General features: G+C 37.8%; 1 protein-coding gene across 1 annotated transcript in view; it reads left to right on the top strand.

The window, feature by feature from the left end:
• NEK10 (NIMA related kinase 10) overlaps positions 1-20,951 on the top strand; it is a 168,916-nt gene that overhangs the window by 21,905 nt on the left and 126,060 nt on the right. The window contains exons 6-14 of the mRNA XM_054019936.1: positions 1,794-1,878; positions 3,086-3,127; positions 6,436-6,514; positions 7,136-7,203; positions 8,531-8,610; positions 11,807-11,893; positions 16,802-17,026; positions 17,919-18,058; positions 19,182-19,243. Coding sequence (XP_053875911.1) covers positions 1,794-1,878; positions 3,086-3,127; positions 6,436-6,514; positions 7,136-7,203; positions 8,531-8,610; positions 11,807-11,893; positions 16,802-17,026; positions 17,919-18,058; positions 19,182-19,243 — 868 coding nt within the window. The remainder of the gene's footprint in view (positions 1-1,793; positions 1,879-3,085; positions 3,128-6,435; positions 6,515-7,135; positions 7,204-8,530; positions 8,611-11,806; positions 11,894-16,801; positions 17,027-17,918; positions 18,059-19,181; positions 19,244-20,951) is intronic.

A 20,951-nucleotide genomic window follows, 5' to 3' on the forward strand; every position in this document is an offset into this window, starting at 1 on the left:
ATTGACAGAAACCCCTAGTGCAGAGGCAGTTATGTTGGCAAAACTACACTTTTGCCACTATATCTTATTTTGCTCAGGGCAGTGAGTGGAATAAACTATGGCAGTAAAATGCAGCTTTGCTGGTATAGCTGCATCCACGCGAGGAGCACTTTGCTGGTAGAGTACAGAGGTATAGCTATACTGGTAAAAGCTCTCCTAGTGTAGACATAGGCGTAGGTTCCTATGTGCTTAAGTCACTTTTGAAAATGGGACTTAGACTCTTAATTCACTTAGGCACTTTTGAAAATTTTAGCCCACATCTCTTTTGGGTACAGTGCAATGTGTCATTGTACTCCTGTAGAGGAACTGTAATGAGACAACTTCATTTGCTGATAATTCAAGGAAACTGTACGTTATCTCTTTCCAAACACTTTATGATTGTGACAAACCTAATTATTTCTGACTTTTTTGTTTTCCATCCCTTTGATGATGCTATAATGAAGTTAGTACCTTGTATTGAAAATGAAAGACCTGGATGAGGTTAATAATGCTAGCATATATTAATAGCCCTGTGAAACCAGTAACACAAGTGCAGTCACAAGGGGATTACATGCTCTTTTATAAGCACATTGCTACTAGTATGTTGCTAGCCTCTCTTTAGAACAACTGCCATTGCAGAAGGTCAAAGCCTCTAGAGGCTGCATTGGATAACTACTACCCCTGCAGGGGAACATGAAAGACAGATTGCCCTGTTAAAGCCTATGGATTCTGTCAGGGATCTGGGCCTCCTGAAAACCTGAGATTTTAAGGAATCACTTCTTAAGGCATGCTGAAGAGCACTCCCCATCTATTCCAAACAGAGAATAGAGGTCATTTCACAGTATGTAATAATATTTTTTATTTACAAAGCACAACCCCCACCCCCCTTGCAAAAGCATTCTATGCAAGCCATCAACTCTCCTTGAAAGCAAAGCACTACTTTTCTGGGGAGGCAAGTGTGAGAACCCAGGATAGAGTCACTACTCTTAACAGGGCTTGGGTGCAAAGAGGCTCTGCCAAATAAGTTGATGCTGGAGTTCTATTTGCATCTATTACAGCACAGCCTTTATTTTTATCAAAATATTTTTAGCCATTGGCTTAATTCCCAACAGCAAATGATAACAAGGGAAGAGAACTGCCACAGCACATAGACTTCTGTTTCTGGATAACTTGTCCAGATAAATACAGATACACACCCCTTTATAGCTAGATACTCACCCCTTTTATTTATATGTATGTATCTATAAAAAGTGTGTGTGTGCATATATAGGTGTCTATATTTTTATAATAATATAGAATATATAACTTTCATAGACAATGGTAAACTGTTTGTTTGTATCGTATCTTGAAAAGTTATAGATCAGTGATACTCATTCCTGGAACTTGGTAGTACTGTTGTATCTAGGTGCTTCACTTTAAGCACACGAGCAGTACCATTGAAATCAGGGGGACTACTTGTGCTTAAAAATCAGCATATGCTTTTCTGGATTAGGGCCTGAGTGAATATTGTGTCTATTAGGTGTAACAAGTGCTGGTTAGTAATGTGCAGTTTAATGAAATCTAATGTGTTCATAGGGAATTCATATTGTGTCAGCTGATATTGTATTTATAGTGCTTGAATACAAGTAGTATTAAAATATGCTGTTTTGTTGGTTTTCATGCTTAATCTCATGACTCATGCCCCAAATTGAAAAATGGTGTTATGTATGTTCGTTGTTATGCATTTGTTATTGCCTTGGGTTTATAACTGGATGTTTTTGATGTTTCTGCTACAGGGAGTGGGTTAATCGAGCCCCATCCATCCATTTCCTGAGAGTACTAATCTGTCTTCGATTATTAATGAGGGATCCATGCTATCAGGTTGGTTTGCCAAAATATTGTTTCTTATTGAAAGACAGAACACATATAAACTTATATGTATTGTATATGTAATATGAAAATATAACAGTAAACTAAAAACATTAAACAAAACTCCAGTAGTGAAAGTTTAACCAAGTAAGAGTACTGAAACTGCAAAACCGTTGCAGTTGATACAAACATTTTGCTGTATACATGTGCCGTTTGCAGAATACATTTATTCAACTTCTGATGTTTCCTGTGTGGTATATATAGTCATTAAGTCTTAATAAGAACATAGGAATTACTATAGCAGAAGAGATGAACAGTTGAGTCTAAGAATCCTGTTCCTGATACTGGCCAACTCTGTAGAGAGACATATAAAACCCTCACAATGCAAATGCATTAATTGTAGAAAACTATAAAATTGAGGGAAATACTATCCCACTGTTCCCACTGGTGTTCATCTGGTATTCTGAAATATAATGACTGGGTGCCATTAATATTATCCTAGCTGTTATGATTATAGATTGTTATTCATATAGGTTAAAAAGGTTTAAAAAAACTGGGCATGTTTAGTCTTGAAAAAAGAAGACTGAGGATGGACCTGATAACAGTCTTCAAATACGTTAAGGACTGATATAAAGAGGACTAGATCAATTGTTCTTCATGTCCACTGCAGGTAGGACAAGAAGTAATGGGCTTATCTGCAGCAAGGGAGATTCAGATTAACTATTAGGAAAAACTTACTCTAAGGGTTGTTAAACTCTGGAATAGGCTTCCAAGGGAGGTTAGGAAATCCCCATCACTGGAGGTTTTTAAAAACAGGCTGGACAAACACTGGTGAGGGGTAGTCTAGGTTTACTTGGTCCTGCCACAGTGCAGGTGGCTGGACTTGATGACTTCATGAGGTCCCTTCCAGTCCTAAATTTTTATGGTTCCATATCTCTAATCCTCTTTAGAAACTTAAACTATTTGCCTCAGCATACTGCAGTTCCATGCATTCTGTAGCTTAATCATACATTATTGTCTCAATTTTCAGATGTTCAAAATTAAATGTAAGTATCTTGATTTTTGAAGGTGCCAAGCACCCACAAATTCCATTAACTTCATTGTGCTTTGGGAGAGCTCAGCACTGCCAAAAACAGGCCATTTATATTAAAGTACCCATTTGTCTCAATGTTTCTGTGTTATGACAGACTTAATTAGTTTTCTTCTTTATTTTTGTCAGGAAGTGCTCCATAACCTGGGTGGGATTGAAAATCTAGCCCAGGTAAAATATTCTTTATTGTTTTTGTCTCTTATCTTACACAATAGTTTGTTTTTGCAAAGGCAAGAATGAAATGTATTGTAAAAGTGTTATTCTGTTGGCACATGGAGAGAAATAAATTTGTTCTCCGATTAGCACATGGATAAGTAGGTGTGGTTACCAATTATGCCCAAAGCAACTGTACATGTAATTTAGTAGCATGCGCCAATGACATTTTCTTCCCGATAATTGGATTAGACAGTAGCTAGTTTGCTGAAGTGAAAAAGACTATTAAAGTTCAACACACGTTTGGCTGAATCATGAGAATAAGTTCTAGGATTTTGAGGGAAGGGTGTGTAAAGTCCCTGACTGACTTATCTGAAGGAATAACAAAAGTGACAGAAACACTATTAGTTTGAAATAAAAGCAGACTGAAATGACTGTTTTTCACAGATTGCTGTGCTTTAATTAATGAGGTCTGTTAGGGTTTTTTTTTATATTGTTGCTTCCCGTGCATAGCATTCCACGTTGCTGGATGTGACTTTGGTAATGGCAAATTAAAAGAAAAGTCTCTGGGCAGTTGTGAAAAGGACAAAATAAATAGAAATATAATTTTGAAAAAAATCAAAATGCATAACATTATTTTTTGTTCTGCACATAATAGTTTTTATTTGTCCAGGTTTAATTCTTGCAGACAAAAAGGGTAGCACATATTATGTGATAATACAACTGTTTGGAACACAGAAGCTAGCATTCTGGAATACAGCATTGATTAATTTACTCTGATGATCCAGGGAAGCCAAAAAGCCTTTGGAATGCATCTTATGTTAAAAGTTTTCATGTTCATTAGGCTCCATTTTGTAAAGATGGAATCCTGGTAAAAATGCTAAAATTGTTTTTAAATAACCAGACAGTAGGTCATGGGTGCATGTCTGTGGCTCCCACTGTGCCCACATTGGTTCTCCAAATCTAAACAAATTCAGTTTCAAAGAATAAAGCTCTCACTTGAGAGTACACTTGTGCGTCCCACTTGTGCTATCTTGGTGTTGGTATTGAATCCTTCCTCTCTATTAGACTCCCTTTATGCTCAGAGTTAAAAATATTCAGCTCTTAAGGTTCACAGTGAAGTTTCCTCAAGTGTTTACTGTCACATCAAATCGCCCACATACAAATATCTCCAAATGTTAGCCATTATGGCTATTTTTTTACACCATTAAATCCATTAGTCTAATGGCAACTGTGGCAATAGTGCGGCTATGTACTGTGTATTGTATTATAGGTGCAGCAGTTAAAATTACATAATAGTTTTCATTCTAGCCCCTGTTTTCACTTGCTCATAGCTTTCTGAAACTTTCACCTTCTGTGCTGAATTTTTCAGGCTTGGTCTCTGCCTGAAGGTGAATTATTTTTAGAAATGAAATCTTAGCAGTATGATATCTCACTACGCACTCCGTTACTAAGTTGTTGCTGAGAGGTTAGTAGAGGCTCATAGGTTTTGTGTATGAAGTATGGGTGTGCAGATTAGTAAACTGGTATTAGTGAGGGTCCACTCTATGTTAATTTTGCTTCTAGAGAGAAGGAATCATAAGTGATTGTGCACTTCCAGCACAGACTGTGAAAGACTGACACCCTAGGATACGCTGTTTTGGATTATATGCTGTTATGTTTGTAGCCCCATATTTCCTCCCAATAGCTTTCATAAAAGTCATGCAGAGACCTGTCTAAAACTTTGGATTCTGAAATCATTACTATGTGCTGCCTCATCAATATTCTATAGGCTTTGTGTCACTCTCCAGTGGCTAGCTAGACCACATGCAGAAATTTATGATTCTGATGTGTCTTCTGTGCTATGGTGTCCTGTGTGTTAGCTCAGGTGGTGTGGTTCATGTTGTTAGATCCAGAGGTTGCCCAGTTCAGTTGCTGGAGATGACCCAAATGGGCTTTAGTACATTTATAAAGCCCTGCATGGACACACAATTTGTATCCACATCTGATACATGGCTCTCTTACCCAGGCCAGGATCCAGCTTCTAGCCTTGCCAGCCTTGGGGAGAAGCGGAGAGGCAGGGGGCAAAAAGTGGACTGTTCTGATGTCCCTGCTATACAGTCCGTCTTTTGTCCTTTGCACCTAAGGAGATGGGTGATGGATAGGGCTGGGTAGCGATGGTGTGGGATTCTGGAGAAGAGGTTAATTAATTCCTGTTAGGTTATTGCTGGGTTATTTGAACAGTTAACTCAGTAATTGATGGGTCTGTTTATTTACGAGAATATTTTAAAAACTAGTCCAGAACCTCCAGAGCATTGACTGAGCTCTCTCTTTCATCATAAAGTAGTAAACAGGAAGAGGGCAATTAACTCAGGTAGATGTTGTTAATTAGCAATGACTATTATAATCAGATTTGTAATGGAAAAAGCTAGTTTCTTCCATAACTGTGGAGAGTGTAATATCTCTTCCTAATGCTGTAGTGCGGTGGCTCTCAACCTTTCCAGGCTTCTGTACCCCTTTCAGGAGTCTGATTTGTCTTGTGTACCCCCAGGTTTCACCTCACTTAAAAACTACTTGCTTACAAAATCAGACATAAAAATAAAAAAGTGTCACAGCACACGATTACTGAAAAATTGCGTACTGTCTCACTTTTACCATATAATTATAAAATAAACCAATTGGAATATAAATACTATACTTATATTTCAGTGTATAAGTATATAGAACAGTATAAACAAGTAATTGTCTGTATGAAATTTTAGTTTGTACTGACTTTGCTAGTGTTTTTCCCTGGAAGATCTGTGTTTACCCCCAGGACCAGTGATACATGTACCCGTAGATGAGAACCACTGATTTAGTGTCCTTCAGCCATAGCAATTTATAGTCTATTGTGAAGTTGGTCCACCACCTACAGGCAATGCTTGTGCATAGCACTTTCAAATCTATACAGTGAAACCTCCATTTTACATACACCAATCTTACAACTGACCAGTTATAAAAAACAAAACAAAAAAAAAAACAAAAAAAACACAACAACAACAACAACAAACATTTTTCTCTATGGAAAAATAAAAATCACAAAATGAAAGTAATATTGAGAAGAACAAGTCGGCATCCTTTCACGTTTAGATGCCTTCAGTGCATTGCAAATCACTTTGCAGTAGTTTGAAGGACAAGAAAAAGTGATAGATTGCAGCATACTGTGACAGATGCACCCTACCTACTGTAATTTTGAGATGTTAAATTTTATAAACTTTTCCATATATGAACTCGTCAATCCCCAATTAGTTTGTAAAATAGAGGTTCTACTGTATATATGTTAACATTGTATTTTGTCCCACTTACAGTATATGGAAACAGTAGCAAATGGATATCTTGGATATGGAGAAGAGCAGCATAATGTAGACAAATTGGTCAACATGACATGTGAGTGTTGTAACTGACATATGCACTTATAACCTTAATATGGATGAGGAGCAAAGTTTATAAGACAGACTGAGGGATGCTTAAAATATTTGCAAATGGTTTAGCAATTGTGGTGTTGCTAGACACTTTTCCAATCATGCAAACGAGATCAGTACGAAGTAGACGAAAGCACAGCGCAATAGCAGATTTCACTCTTGTACATCTGTAATATTGCGTCTGAAGAAATTGACACTTGTACATTAAAATATTGAATAACATAAATTATATCAAGTATCAGAGGGGTAGCCGTGTTAGTCTGGATCTGTAAAAAGCAACAGAGAGTCCTGTGGCACCTTTAAGACTAACAGATGTATTGGAGCATAAGCTTTCGTGGGTGAATGCCCACTTCGTCGGATGTATCCAACGAAGTGGGCATTCGCCCAGGAAAGCTTATGCTCCAATACATCTGTTAGTCTTAAAGGTGCCACAGGACTCTCTGTTATAAATTATATCATGTCAAGAACATACCCAATTTCAGAGTGTAAGTCAATGTTTTAGACCTATTATTTTATTACTCTATTAATAAAATGGAAAATCTTAAATTTGAGACACTCAGTTTATGTGATTTCCTTCATTTCACAGATATTTTTCAAAAACTCTCTGCTGTTAAAGATCAAAGAGAATGGGTTATAGCCAGTGGAGCACATAAAGTAAGTGGTTTAAAGAACTGCTAATTATAACCAATCAACTACCTGTGTGAATGATTTATGTTTCCCATATTTGATCAAGCTGGGATCAAACTCCCTCCATTTTCCATATGATTGTAACATAAACTAACATCAGTTCTTTGACTTGTCAGTCTGGGCTAAGATCATCTGAATTGTCTCTTTTTACGTCAGCTGCTGAGATGTTTCTGTTGGCCTTATGCACAAATTGTGGATCATTTCATTGAGTTAATTTAACCCTTTAAACATTTTGGTAAAGCTTGTTCCTATAAAGGCAACATCAAATTTACTTTGTTAAACTATATATTATTAAGGTATAAATAGTCTTGAAATATCTGCTATAAACAAAAACCTTGATCCTAAAATCGGGTCTCTAAGGGTATGTCTCAGGTTGCAGCACAAACTCTGGGACCCTCCCGTGTCACAGAGCCAAACATCTATACTGCAATTAAGCAGACCCTTAGCCCAAGCCCCACAAGCCTGAGTCAGCTGGCACAGGCAACTTGCGGGTTTTTAATTGCAGTATAGACATACCCTCCCACAGACGTGTGTGGAACACTTTTGACCTCATTGGGGCTCCTCATGATGGCAGGGGTGTTCACTTAGTGCCATCTGTTTCTAGATTTGGGGCCAAAATTAGAAACAGTTGAGATCAGTACTAGTGCAACTAGTGTTTCATGGTATAAGTTTGCTGATGCAAAATGAAGGCAATTTTATTTACATCAGATGGTTCAGGAGAGAAAAAAGCAGACCATGAAGTAGGGCAGGCTTACAACAAGTAAAAATGGAAAACTCGTTTATTTTAGAAAACCACAACTGCATTTATGAAAATATTAAATATATAAATTACTTTAAGATCTGAGTTATTAACAGAATACATGTGAGGCCTTAAAATTACAAACATAATTATTTTAAATATAAACTAAAAAGCTTTTTACTTGGTTGGACCTAAGTTCAGGGTTTTCAGTGTCTTGCAGCAGCAGATGCCACCCTTAGTACTTTAAGTAGGGCAGATGCTTTACCCTGCTTGAGTTGTTTCAGATACTGTGTTGACTATTGGAGGAGAAACACACTTTCCTGACCTTAAGACTTGGCAAGTATGGAAAAGAGCAAAATGCTTTTCTGATGTATTTATTTGAAATCTCTAAGGCTAGTCATGCATTCAATCATGATTTAGTGTCTTTGCTAGATATGTACATTTATTTATTCTAATGGCATTTAAATTTTACTGAACAAATATGCATGTTTAGGGTCCTAATTGAAAAACATATCATGTATATAGATTTATCTTTTTAAATCTCTAATTTTCCAGACTTTAGTAAATTTGCTAGGAGCCAGAGACAGTAATGTGCTGTTGGGTGCACTCCTTGCTCTTACTAGCTTAGCAGAAAGGTAAGTTCATTTTAATAGCTGTTGTTTGCAATTAATCTTAGCTTTTGCCAAAATATTGAAGCTGACATTTACTGGGGGATAAGTGTTACTGTACAAGCTAAAGTCTCTGTCCTGAAGAGATGTAGGCATATGCTTATGTTAGTCTGTCTGGAGTGGCTCACAACCGTGAGTGCCTACCTCAGGGTAGACTGTCAAAATCAGGGCATACACCCAAAATGGGTGGTAAATTCTATAATTAGATTTCACCAAGCCAATGACAAATATGAACTCCTAGATCATTGTAACAAGTCTTACATGGAGTCACAGACAGTGCCTTTAGACTCCAGTCTATCTTGCCACCTAAGCAAGCTGGACTTAATGATGAATGGTCACTTACACCAAAAAAATCACGAAATATTCAGGTTGCTTCCAGTCACTTACCCCAGATCAATTGGTCTAGATTTTACACTAAAGACAACACTTGTAGCCTACCCCATAATAAACTATCTAAAGGTTTACTAACTAGGAAAAAGAAATGAGTTATTTACAGGTTAAAGTAAGCAAACATATTCGCACAAATGAGTTACAATCTAAATTCTAAGAGTGACAGAGTTGTAGTGATCTGTCAATTCAAAATGTCTTTCAGGACAGACCCAGGGGTAACCCCCAGGAATCTCTGGATTCACTTGAGTATTCCTGGCCCTGTGAGAGTGCAAACAGCAAAGAGATGACAAATTTTTCTATACCTTTTGTTTTATTTACTTTATAAGCCTCCAAGTCCATAGGAAGACTTGTGGCACCTTAGAGACTAACAAATTTAGTCTCTAAGGTGCCACAAGTACTCCTGTTCTTTTTGCGGATACAGACGGCTGCTACTCTGAAACAAGTCCATAGGATTAGCTTCCTTGCATGTAGCATTTCCAAGGTTTGATAGGGCCATTTACCAATCCTTTGTATTCCTTGATGGCCCATCTCATTTTGATTGTTCTTCTGGATGGGTGGGAGAAACACTCTTCCCATCTGATTTCATATGTTTAGAGCAAACATTTTCAAAGTCCTAAAGCAAAACTTATATATTTCCTTATAGCACTGAATACAGAAATTACAAATAAGATAAATGCATGCAGCAATTTACAAATATTCCGTAGAGTCTAAACACTAAATAATCTTATAAGACTAATACCTATTTTGAGCAACACTAACATATAAGTGAACTGGTCTGCTCTGCTGCTATGAGTTTGTCAGTTCTTAGCTAATGCCTACAGCATTGATCAGAGCTGGCACTTGGTTTACCAGCATTACAGTTTAACTTTACATTGAAGCCAGTGGGACTGCTCACAGTTTGAAAAGTACATGTATAATCCTTTGCGGGATCAGGGCCTTACTATGTGTTTAAATACACATAGTCCCTGATCCTTCAAGACAGACCCTATACCCATGTTGGACCACTTTGCAAGATTGGGGCCATACAGTCCCATCCCGCAGTCCCTATGCAGGCCTTGGAGTTGATGTTCTCCATTATTATTCTATTGACTTCCAAACTTGGAGAACAGCTTTATGCTTTAGAGATTTTACACAGAGAGAGAGAAAAATGAAAAGAGTAGAAAGTTGATACAATCAGCTGTGAGAAGTCCTCATTGAGACTTCTCCAGAATCTCTCTTCTCTTCTGTCAAAACAGAAGGCATTTGAAACATATTTTGGTTTGTATTCTCTATTAAACCCCCCTCCCCTCCCGAGATAATCAGAATAATAATATATAGATATTTTGGTCTTCCATTTAATTTTACACTAGGAGTGAAATACATTTATCTTGCCTGAATATCTTTAACCTGATGTTGAAAGGTTGTTCATTTTCAAATACCATTGCACAAATCACACCTGCAAAAACCAGAATTTTTCACCCCCAAAAGAACACATAAGTTCTCCGGTTTACTTAGGCCATGTCTACACTTACAAGCTTACCGTGGCACAGCTGTACCAATACAACTGTGCTGCTGTAAGAGCATTTGTGTAACCATGTTAGGCTGTCAGGAAGAGAGCTCTCCTGTCGACATAATAAAACCAGCTCAACGAGTGGCAGTAGTTATGTTGGTGGGAGAGCTTCTCCCACTGACATAGCGCTGTGCATATGAGTGCTTATGCTGGCAAAACTTATGTCCCTCAGGGGTGTGTTTTTTCGCAACCCTGAGCAACAAAAGTTTTGCCAACATAAGTGCTAGTGTAGACATCATCTACATGTAAAATCCACTCGCACTTCAGAAGAATGCTTATTCCAAATCCCTACTAGTGAAGATAAGGACTGAATTTGTAATCTATGCTTTTCTTAAATCCATTATTGTCTTCAGCAGCTTTCCAAAAATACTGTTACCTTTGTCAGAATAATTAGGCCACTTTCAGTTAACTCTGCTTCTTTTAGTACATTTGTATGTTTTGCTTTTCCTTGTAGTAATTTAAAACTGATTTTCCCTCACTTGAGTACTCTTTAATACTCTTTTAAATTATTTTTAAAGATTCTTAATTTTATCTGAAAAGAACATCCTATATAATGGGTAAGCAGTTATTTCAAATTAGGACTCTGAGTCAGGAGAGAAGTAAGTCCTTAACTTTAAGTAATGAAGTCAGTGGGACTTAAGCACATATTTAAGTGTTATTCTGAATATGGATGCTTTCTTGAATCAGGGCCTAGATTATTATAATCTTCTAGAGTTAAAGAATTTGGTGATTATGATGCCCTGTAAATTCAGTTATTCACTTGTAAATTGCATCTTCCATTGAATATTCCTCACATAAACTACTTTTATTTACACTTACACGGGATAAGCAAAATAGTAATAGAATATAATAAAAATATGAAGACATTATATTGGCATAATAAAAAATTAAACCTCAGCTTTTGATGTTAATTTTTTCAAAGTTAGTTTTCTAAGCATATTAAATATTTAACCTTTTTTCCTCATTTACCATGTTGATGTTTCACTAAAACAATCTGTATTATAAAAAAAAATAAGAGTAAACTTATGCAGTGTCAGTGTGGAACCAACTTATTTTTGTATTTTTAAACCTGCATATGTGACATCATTACTTGAGCCATAAGGCAATACAGTGAGCCAAAGCAATGGATGATGAAGTATAAGTGGGCAGAAGTTAAGTAAAAATAACACTTGTTTTTCATATAATTTTATTTTATATAAATATCCAAAAAATTTCCATTTGTAGCCCAGAATGTAGGGAGAAGATCAGTGAGCTCACCATTGTAGAAAACTTGCTGGTGATATTACATGAATATGACTTGCTATCTAAAAGGTAGGACTTATTTATAGACTAATTATGTTAAATACTTTTCTGTTTTAAATTATATTTTGATTTACAGACATATTGCATTTATTTAATTAGAGTGGTAAAGTTTCAAAGCGGTGGCATTTAAAATCAGATATTGATGCAATAAAACGTTCTTTGGTAGTTATCTAGTACATGTTATTGTCTTTCTTCCCATTGATGGGTTACATCCTAGCCTACAATTCAGCATAAATGGACTGTAAAGCTGCCCTAAAGGATAACTGAGAATTCCCTGGGCACTAGACCACTGCCACCTGTGGGAGCTGGAGGCATGGCCAGAGAGCATGTTGGACTGTGGTATTTCACTTGGGGGCCATTATAACACGGCATAAGTTTGAGCAGCCCTGAGACTGCTCTAGTTTATATCTGGGACTGGTTCAGATCCCAATAGTCTTGTGGATCAGAGGTGTACAAAGATATTTCCACCTACTTTAAAGTCATCACAGCTCAGTTGGACTTGATGATTGGAGCTGATAAGTCCATATTTGAAAGAAACTGGTGGTAAAGTGATCACTGGCTATTAAGTACAAAACATCAAGAAATCAAAAACACTCTCTCAAACATGATTGCATTCCAGTCACCAAAGAATACACTGCTCTACAGCCAAAATGCTTCTGAAATAAATATAGTCAAACTTTACTAATTCTGGGTCACTGAGAACGAAAATGATGCTTAAAATTGTTGATTGGCTCTAGTTTTCAAGATATGCTATTGGGTCAGTATATACAACCCTTGACTTGGGAATGGCAGAGGATAAGTAAGTTATAAAGGGAAGGGATCTCAATTTAAACCAGAAATGACTAAGATACATCTTTGACTGGATCTATGAATAAATCTATGACTGGGTTTGGACAGTACTTGCTTTTTAGGCAAAACAATGAATGATGCAATCTGAAGCTGGTATTGTGTCATACATGATATGAATTGCATCATGTTATTCCTAGAAGTCATGGATGATGCAATCATCACGAAGCTTACATCACTCTGCTGAACAAATTGCCCTATATCAGCTCTAGAAATCATACAGTGTCGTGCTCTCTTATTTGTCAGTGTTTGATTTTGCAAAGGGACACATTTCTGTTTAGCCAAAGTGAGCAGAGATGCCTCGTACTTGTGTGAACAGTGCAGATAACTTCTGCTATGTTTGTGGTGAAGTGACTTTTGCATCACAAAAGCGCAGTATAACCACTATGGTTAAGAAAGCCTATCACCTTTATTTGGGCTGCAAAATTGGAGATCAGGACAAGAGGTGGGCCCCACACATATGCTGCAACACTTGTGCAACAAATCTTCACCAGTGGTTGAACAGGAAAAGGAAATCTATGCCTTTTGCAGTGCCAATGATTTGAAGAGAGCCAACAGATCATACCAGCAACTGTTACTTCTGCATGGTGCCTCCAGTTGGGAAAGGTGTGTCAAAGAAGAAAAAGTGGACTGTGCATTATCCAAACATTCCATCAGCTATACGTCCAGTACCCCACAGAGAAGGACTGCCGGTTCCTGATGCACCAGAATCATTCTCACTTGAGTCAGACGAGGAAGAGGATGAAACTTCTGGTCCTGAACCATCAATGTCACAGGAACCACATTTTCTCCTATCCTCCTCCTCTGAACCACACCTCAGAACACAAGGTGAACTGAATGACCTTGTCAGGGATTTGGAACTACCCAAGAGTAAGGCAGAGCTGTTGGGCTCCAGACTACAGCAGTGGAATCTCCTGGCAGGTGATGTTAGGGTTTCCATGTTCCGTGACCGTCAAAAGGATCTTGTCCCATTCTTCTTCATGGAAGGTGATCTTGTAGCCTGCAACAACATTGATGGTGTGATGGCAGCCCTCAACATCGTTCACGATCCAGATGAGTGGAGACTGTTCATTGATTCATCGAAGACAAGTCTTAAAGCTGTTTTACTGCATAATGGCAATGTTTTGCCATCAATTCCAGTTGGTCATGCAGTCCATATGAAGGAAACCTATGACAACACAAAACAACTTTTGAGGTGCATAAACTATGACCAACATCAATGGCAGCTTTGTGGGGATTTGAAGGTTGTTGCTCTCTTGCTTGGTCTGCAGACTGGATACACAAAGTACTGCTGTTTTCTCTGCAAATGGGATAGTCATGCAAGAGATTCCCACTACATCAAGAAAGATTGGCCACTCCGACAGTCATTGGAGCCTGGGAGGAAAAGTGTTCAGCATCCACCACTTGTTGAATCAAGGAAGATTTTGTTACCACCCTTACACATCAAGCTGGGTCTGATGAAGAACTTTGTCAAGGCCATTGACAAAACACAAGCAGCTTTCAAGTACCTCCATGGAAAATTTCCAAGGTTAAGTGAAGCTAAGATAAAGGAAGGTGTCTTTGTTGGTCCTCAGATTCGTGAACTTCTTCAAGATGATGCATTTGACCATGCACTGCGTGGCAAGGAAAAGACGGCATGGAAAGCCTTCCAATTAGTGGCAATAAATTTTCTCAGAAACAACAAGGCAGACAACTACAGGTTGTTGGTGGAAAACCTCCTCAAGGCATACAAAAGCTTTGGTTGCAACATGTCACTAAAGATACATTTTTTGCACTCTCATCTAGATTTTTTTCCACCGAACTGCGGAGCAGTGAGCAACGAGCACGGCGAGCGATTTCACCAGGACATTGCAACAATGGAGAAACGCTATCAGGGCAAATGGAGCCCATCAATGCTTGCAGACTATTGCTGGACAGTGACAAGAGATGCTCCATTTAATGAATACAAGAGACAAGCCAAGAAGCGCCGAGTAGACACTGAATAGGACTAAACTATGTACATAATTGTTTTTTGCCTTTTGTTTCATAATAAATTTTATTTATATAACCCTTTTGCTGATTTTTAAAAAGTGTTACATAAACAGGACAGGTGAAATATTATCATGTAAAGCAATCATAAACACATGAAAAGACCTAGGTTTACAATTTATGATTAAAACTCTATCTACACAATATACATAGACATAAAATGTAAAAACTTAGAATCAGTAGCCAATCAGTTGTTTTAATTGTCATATTTGAATTCAGCACATCAAAATACATAATAAATAGCACATTTTATCTCTGAAGCAGACGACTTCTCAAAAATTGTAGACCAGTGATATCAGACATTTTAAAACAGAGGTTTTATTGCATATTTAACTTATAATTAGGGACAGGGAAACCACATAACAGGAACAAACTGAATCTTCTGGCATATTTGAAAAAAGTTCTGGTTAACTTAAAAAAAATACTACTTCATTATGAGAGAAAAAAAAAAAAAAAAAGAGGAGTGACCATGACAGAAAAGATTCTCTGCTGAATATTGCTCTGTGACTACAGTAGTCTTATGTTTCAAATTCAAGGAAGAAGTAATTGAAGTTGAAAAATTAGCTAAGTTTGAAGGTTCAAAATCTGAGTTTTAATTTTTGTAAACTTCAGCGCTTTGTGATTCCAGATGGAAGTAGAAGAGCCAAAACACAGTGAAATATCCTTTTCTTGTGGTCTCTCTAGCCATATTGTGGAGGAAGGAAGTAATAGAAATCTTGTGAGAACTTTTTCTTGTGACATTTCCAGCCAATTCTGTGAACACAAGTGTGGAGAAAGATCCATATTCTACCATAGGTTATTCTACCATAACCTATGAACCTTCTGAAGTTCATCCACCACTACTTGTAATCCATTAAAAAGAAAGAAGGAATTCAGAAAAATGACAGCAATGGCTGACGAGTTCACCTGGAAAGCATTATCGATGGAACCAGAATCCAGCTTCACTGAATATTAACACAGTAATGCAAAGGGCTGGTGCTGCCAGCCCTGCAACTGCAGGAACCTGCAAGACAAGGGTCTCTACCTGTTCAAGGGCTGTGTATACTGTATTAGCTGCAGCGTCACAGGGTCTGGAGTATGAATTGCAAAAGGATTAATGGACACAAATCTGACATCAGGAATCATAACATTCAAAAACCAGTAGGAGAACACTTTAACCTGTCTGGTCATTCAATGAAGAGACCTGTGGGTGGCAATTTTGCAACAAAAAAGCTTCAAAAACAGACTCCAACGAGAAACTGCTGAGCTTGAATTGATTTGCAAATTAGATACAATCAACTTAGGCTTAAATAGAGACTGGGAATGGCTGAGCCATTACAAACATTGAATCTATCTCTCCATGTAAGTACTCTCACACTTCTTATCAAACTGTCTGTACTGGACTATCTTGATTATCACTTCAAAAGTTTTTTTCCTCTTACCAACTCTGAGAGGCCAATTAAGTAAGACAACTCGCACCTTTTCATGCGCTCTGTATGTGTATATATATCTCCTCAATATATGTTCCATTCTATGCATCTGAAGAAGTGGGCTGTAGCCCATGAAAGCTTATGCTCAAATAAATTTGTTAGTCTCTAAGGTGCCACAAGTACTCCTGTTCTTTTTGCGGATACAGACTAACATGGCTGCTACTCTGAAACCTGTCTTCATGCTGACTAAGTGCCCTATGGCACCATCTCTGATTTCAGAGCCCCATCTGAAGTGAATTTAGAGAGGCTTACAGACATGTCTGAACAGACACGGATAATAAACGTGCAGGAAAGTGATACAAACTTATTAGTGTTATAAATTACTGCACACCAAAAATGTGACAGGCTTCATTTAATAAAGTTTAGGGCCTTTTTAACGGGTGAATAAAATATGACACTTTATTGAATGTAACTTAACAGAAAATGTATTATAGATTATTGGGCATCTTTGTATATACAGTAGCACTAAGTAACAAGAATGTAATAGGAATTTCAATAATAATTAACTGTCTGGGTGATTTAACACAGGTAACCTATATGGTGTGGTTATAATTTGTTGGTGATCTCTTTCTAGGCTGACTGCAGAGCTGCTACGTCTCCTCTGTGCTGAGTCACAAGTCAAAGAGCAAGTGAAACTGTATGAAGGAGTTCCTATCCTGCTCAGTTTGCTCCATTCAGATCATCTCAAGCTTTTGTGGAGTGTAGTTTGGATTCTGGTACAGATTTGTGAAGATTGTGAGACTAGTGTGGAAATCCGTATTTGGGGCGGTATCAAGCAACTCCTTCATATATTACAGGGGTAGGTCTTCAGTCTTCAAGATCAGTATAATTGTCAATGGCTCATATTTTAAGGTCATCACACAACCATTTGACCTCAGGAGGTCATCTAGTCCAACCCCCTGCTCAAAGCAGGACCAACACCGACTGAATTATCCCAGCCAGGGCATTGTATAAAAAAATGCTTTCATCCTCTGCTTCTGATGGTATTTGCAGACCTTGCATACTGCAGAAATTAAAAGAAATCAGGTGGATAATTCAAACATTAATGACTATGAAGTGTATTTTTTTCAAATATACTATGCTTTTCAAAAGTATAACATGGCTTTGCTGTGTTAAATCAGTTAAATAGAGATAAAATATATAGTTAGTGTGCATACAATTTCCATGTTGATTAGGCAGGTAGAAAGGGACATCTATTTCATTATTTGGATTTATGAATTTTTTTATAGTATGTTAAATTTTCAAGCTAGTGATAAGACCATGGGCCTAAATTTTCAACAGTGACTAATGATTTTGGATACCTGAGTTTTTGGATGCCCAACTTAAGCTATTTTCAATGGGCCTAATTTTCAGAAAATCCTCTAAAAATTAAGCCCCATTAAAATATTTGAGGTTGAGCACCCTAAATCAGTACTTGCTTTAGTAAATTTAGGTTACAGTTCAAACTCTTCCCCACAATGTCTTATTTGAAACTATAAAGGGGGCTAAACTGTTTACCCATTCACTGTGTGGTTTATATCTGATGCTTTTGATGTTAATTTGAAATGCATAAGTGCTTTTTACATTTTTCATTGTGGAATATATGTAGATATAGAGAATAGAGACAGAAATAGGAATCCAGGCAAATTTCAGAAATGACTAACAAAGATATTTATTAAATATTTATTTTAGGCTGTGATTTGTTTTTCCAGAAATAGAAATCTAGTTTCTGATCGTTCTTCTATTGGGAGTTTATCTAGTGCAAATGCAGCAGGGAGACTCCAACAGCTTCATTTGTCAGAAGATTTAAGTCCTCAAGAAATACAAGAAAATACTTTCTCCCTTCAAGCAGGTATGTATATTGGGCCTGATCTTCCACAGCTTTACATTTTTTATAGTCATTTATACCTGGGCAAAGTGGGGCACAATGTTATCAGATCAGAATGGTATCATTGTACATTCACTCTGCAAAGGAGGAGAATCAGGTCAGCTGTGAGGTTTTTGAGATGTGTAATATCAATGTACTTGTCATCACAAAATGAAGGAAGTAGTATTCAAGAGCTCAACTGGTGTTTCTGTTTTAAACTCCTGCTTTAACTCAAGGAAAATTTAAATTCAATTATTAAAGTTTTACTTCATATCCAACTTTAGTGTACTCATAAATAGCCTTGAAAGAATTAGATTTTATCAGTAAATGTTGGTAAACACAATTCCACCATACATACACAAACTGACAACACATCAATAATAATCAAAATTTACAGATAACCAAAGTAAGAAAAATGCTGCTTGAGAACTTATTAGAATTTGATTTAAGAATATATATGTTGTATATTTTGATGTCATGTTGACAATTTGTGTTTTAACTGTTATAAAGGTTTAACTTTTAAAATCTCAATGTCTACTGACATTAAATAATTGTCTGACTCCCCACTCACATTTGTGACCCTTCCCCCATGATTTCTTGCAGCTATGAAAATGTAAATAGCTAAAAACTGAAAAAATGCTTAAAATCTATAATTTTACATAACTGTGACAATTTAAATTGATAAAAATTTTAAAAATGCTTAAAATAAACAATAATAGCTGTCAAAATTATTAAATACAAATTAAGTTCTGCCAAGCCTACTCATAATGTGCTTATCCAGGGGATAATATATTAGAACTCGTTCAGACTTTCAGTTTTGCCTCTCAGGACCCAGTAGCGCTTAGGTGACATTGCTTAGTAGGTCTCAGTATCACGGTCCTCTCAAAGAAACAGCATGCACCTAACATCAGAGTCTGTCTGGGACATATTTCTGGTGTACTTTTTATGACTGCTTCCTTGATAGTCCTAGTGTAAGTCAATGGGAGGTAGGCACCTAACTTGCTTAGGTACTTTTGTAAATTCTGTTAAGCACCTATCTGCATCTTTAGGCACCTAAGTACCTTTGTGAATCAGGTCCTGAATATTTATATATGATTTTTCATTCTAGCTTGTTGTGCTGCAATTACTGAACTGGTGCTCAATGACACTAATGCTCACCAAGTAGTACAGGTAGGAAGACTTTATTCAGTTAAGGTAAGGTGTTTAAGTGTATCACTGGTATCACTTTCATATCTCTTATTTATTTACTTGTGTCTCCTTGTGCATTTTTACTGGTTGTTTATAACTCTCATAAACTCGTAGACATTAAAGCCAGACTGGACCATCATGATCATCTAGTCTGACCTCTTGTACATCACAGGCCCCAGAATTTCACAGTAATAGGCCCATAACCTCTGGCATTGTCTTTCACCCCTAGGGCTCTTCTTCCATCCTGATCTGATCTCCCAGCCAGTCCTCCAAGCTCTCCTTCACTGGGGCTCTGACGTCCAGTCCCAAACACAGGCAAGGTTTCCCACCCCTACAGCAGCCTCCTAGTCACACTGGGCTTTATTCACTAAGCGTACTGGTCCTGCAGGAGCCTTTTCCTTTTTGGCCCAGAAGTGTCCACAGCACAGCTCCCTGGGCTTCCCCTTTTTAATGCAGCCACCTTCTACACTGTATAGGGAATTGCCTGAGTCTCCTCAGGTGAGGCTCATTCCATTACCAGGGTTGGCTTAGCCCCAGGCTCTCCAGCCCACAGGGCTTTGTTACATTCACCTTTTGCAAATTCTTGATTTTGTCCAGGGGAATCATATGGAGGTGGGAATAAAGCATTTCCAGCTGTACATCCAGCTTAGAAGTCATCCTGGCCTGCAGTTGCTGGGGAAGACAGCCAAAGGCATGCAGCCACAATGTCCAGCTTATTGCCCTTATGAAAGGAGTACAGTATATGTAGGGTGACCATATTTCCCAAAGAGAAAATGGGACACCCCCAGCCGCTCACCTGAGGCACACCCTCCCCACGTGAGGCTGTTGCCTGGTCACTGGAAACCTGTGGGGGCCCCCTCAGGAGGTTGTTGCCGAGTCCCCCTGTGGGGGGCTGGCATCTCCACTGGCCCCCTCCATACTGCAACCCCTTTTTTGACAAAAATGGGCATTTGTCCTGTTTGCTCTTGCCAACTGATCAAGTCAGCAAAGGCAAACGGGACAAATCCCTCCTTTTGGGAAAAAAAAAAGTCAGGACAGCCTGGACAGGGCTTAAAAAAGGGACTTTTCTGGCCAAAACGGAACGTATGGTCACCCTAAATATATGGCCCCAGCAAGTGTGTGTTGCTGACTGCAGGATACATACTAGCTTGGACGTGTCCATAACTGGAAGGCTACACCTCCTTGGGAGATAATAATGCATAGATGTTATATAGTGCTTTTCATCCATAGATCTCAAAGTGCTGGACTGGGTACACTGATGGGCATGCCACCCACTTAAATACTATGGGTCTGCTTCTGCTGAAGTCAAGTGCAAAACTCTCAGGAGCAGGATAATACCTTATGAAAGGACCCTACTCTGCTGCTAGTGTGGTTACCAGTATTGAACAAGGATGCAAAATGCCTATTTGTAGACATTTGGCTTATTAACTCTTATTAGTAACTATCATATAATTAATTTTTAGGCAGAACTCATTAAAAACTGGCTGGGCAATATGGCCAATATTGCTATATTTTAGTGTATAAGTAGGATTGCTCAGATGAGAGTTTCTTTTGGTTAACAACTGTCAACTCATAAATCTATTTCCTTCTTTTTGACATATTCAGGATAGAAAAAAATTGTCTTAGAATTGACTGACAAACATAAATTCTAAGGCTCATGAACACTCTGGCATTTCATCTCTGGACTTGT

This window comes from Malaclemys terrapin, chromosome 2, assembly GCF_027887155.1.
Source record: "Malaclemys terrapin pileata isolate rMalTer1 chromosome 2, rMalTer1.hap1, whole genome shotgun sequence".
Classification (NCBI taxonomy): domain Eukaryota; kingdom Metazoa; phylum Chordata; order Testudines; family Emydidae; genus Malaclemys; species Malaclemys terrapin.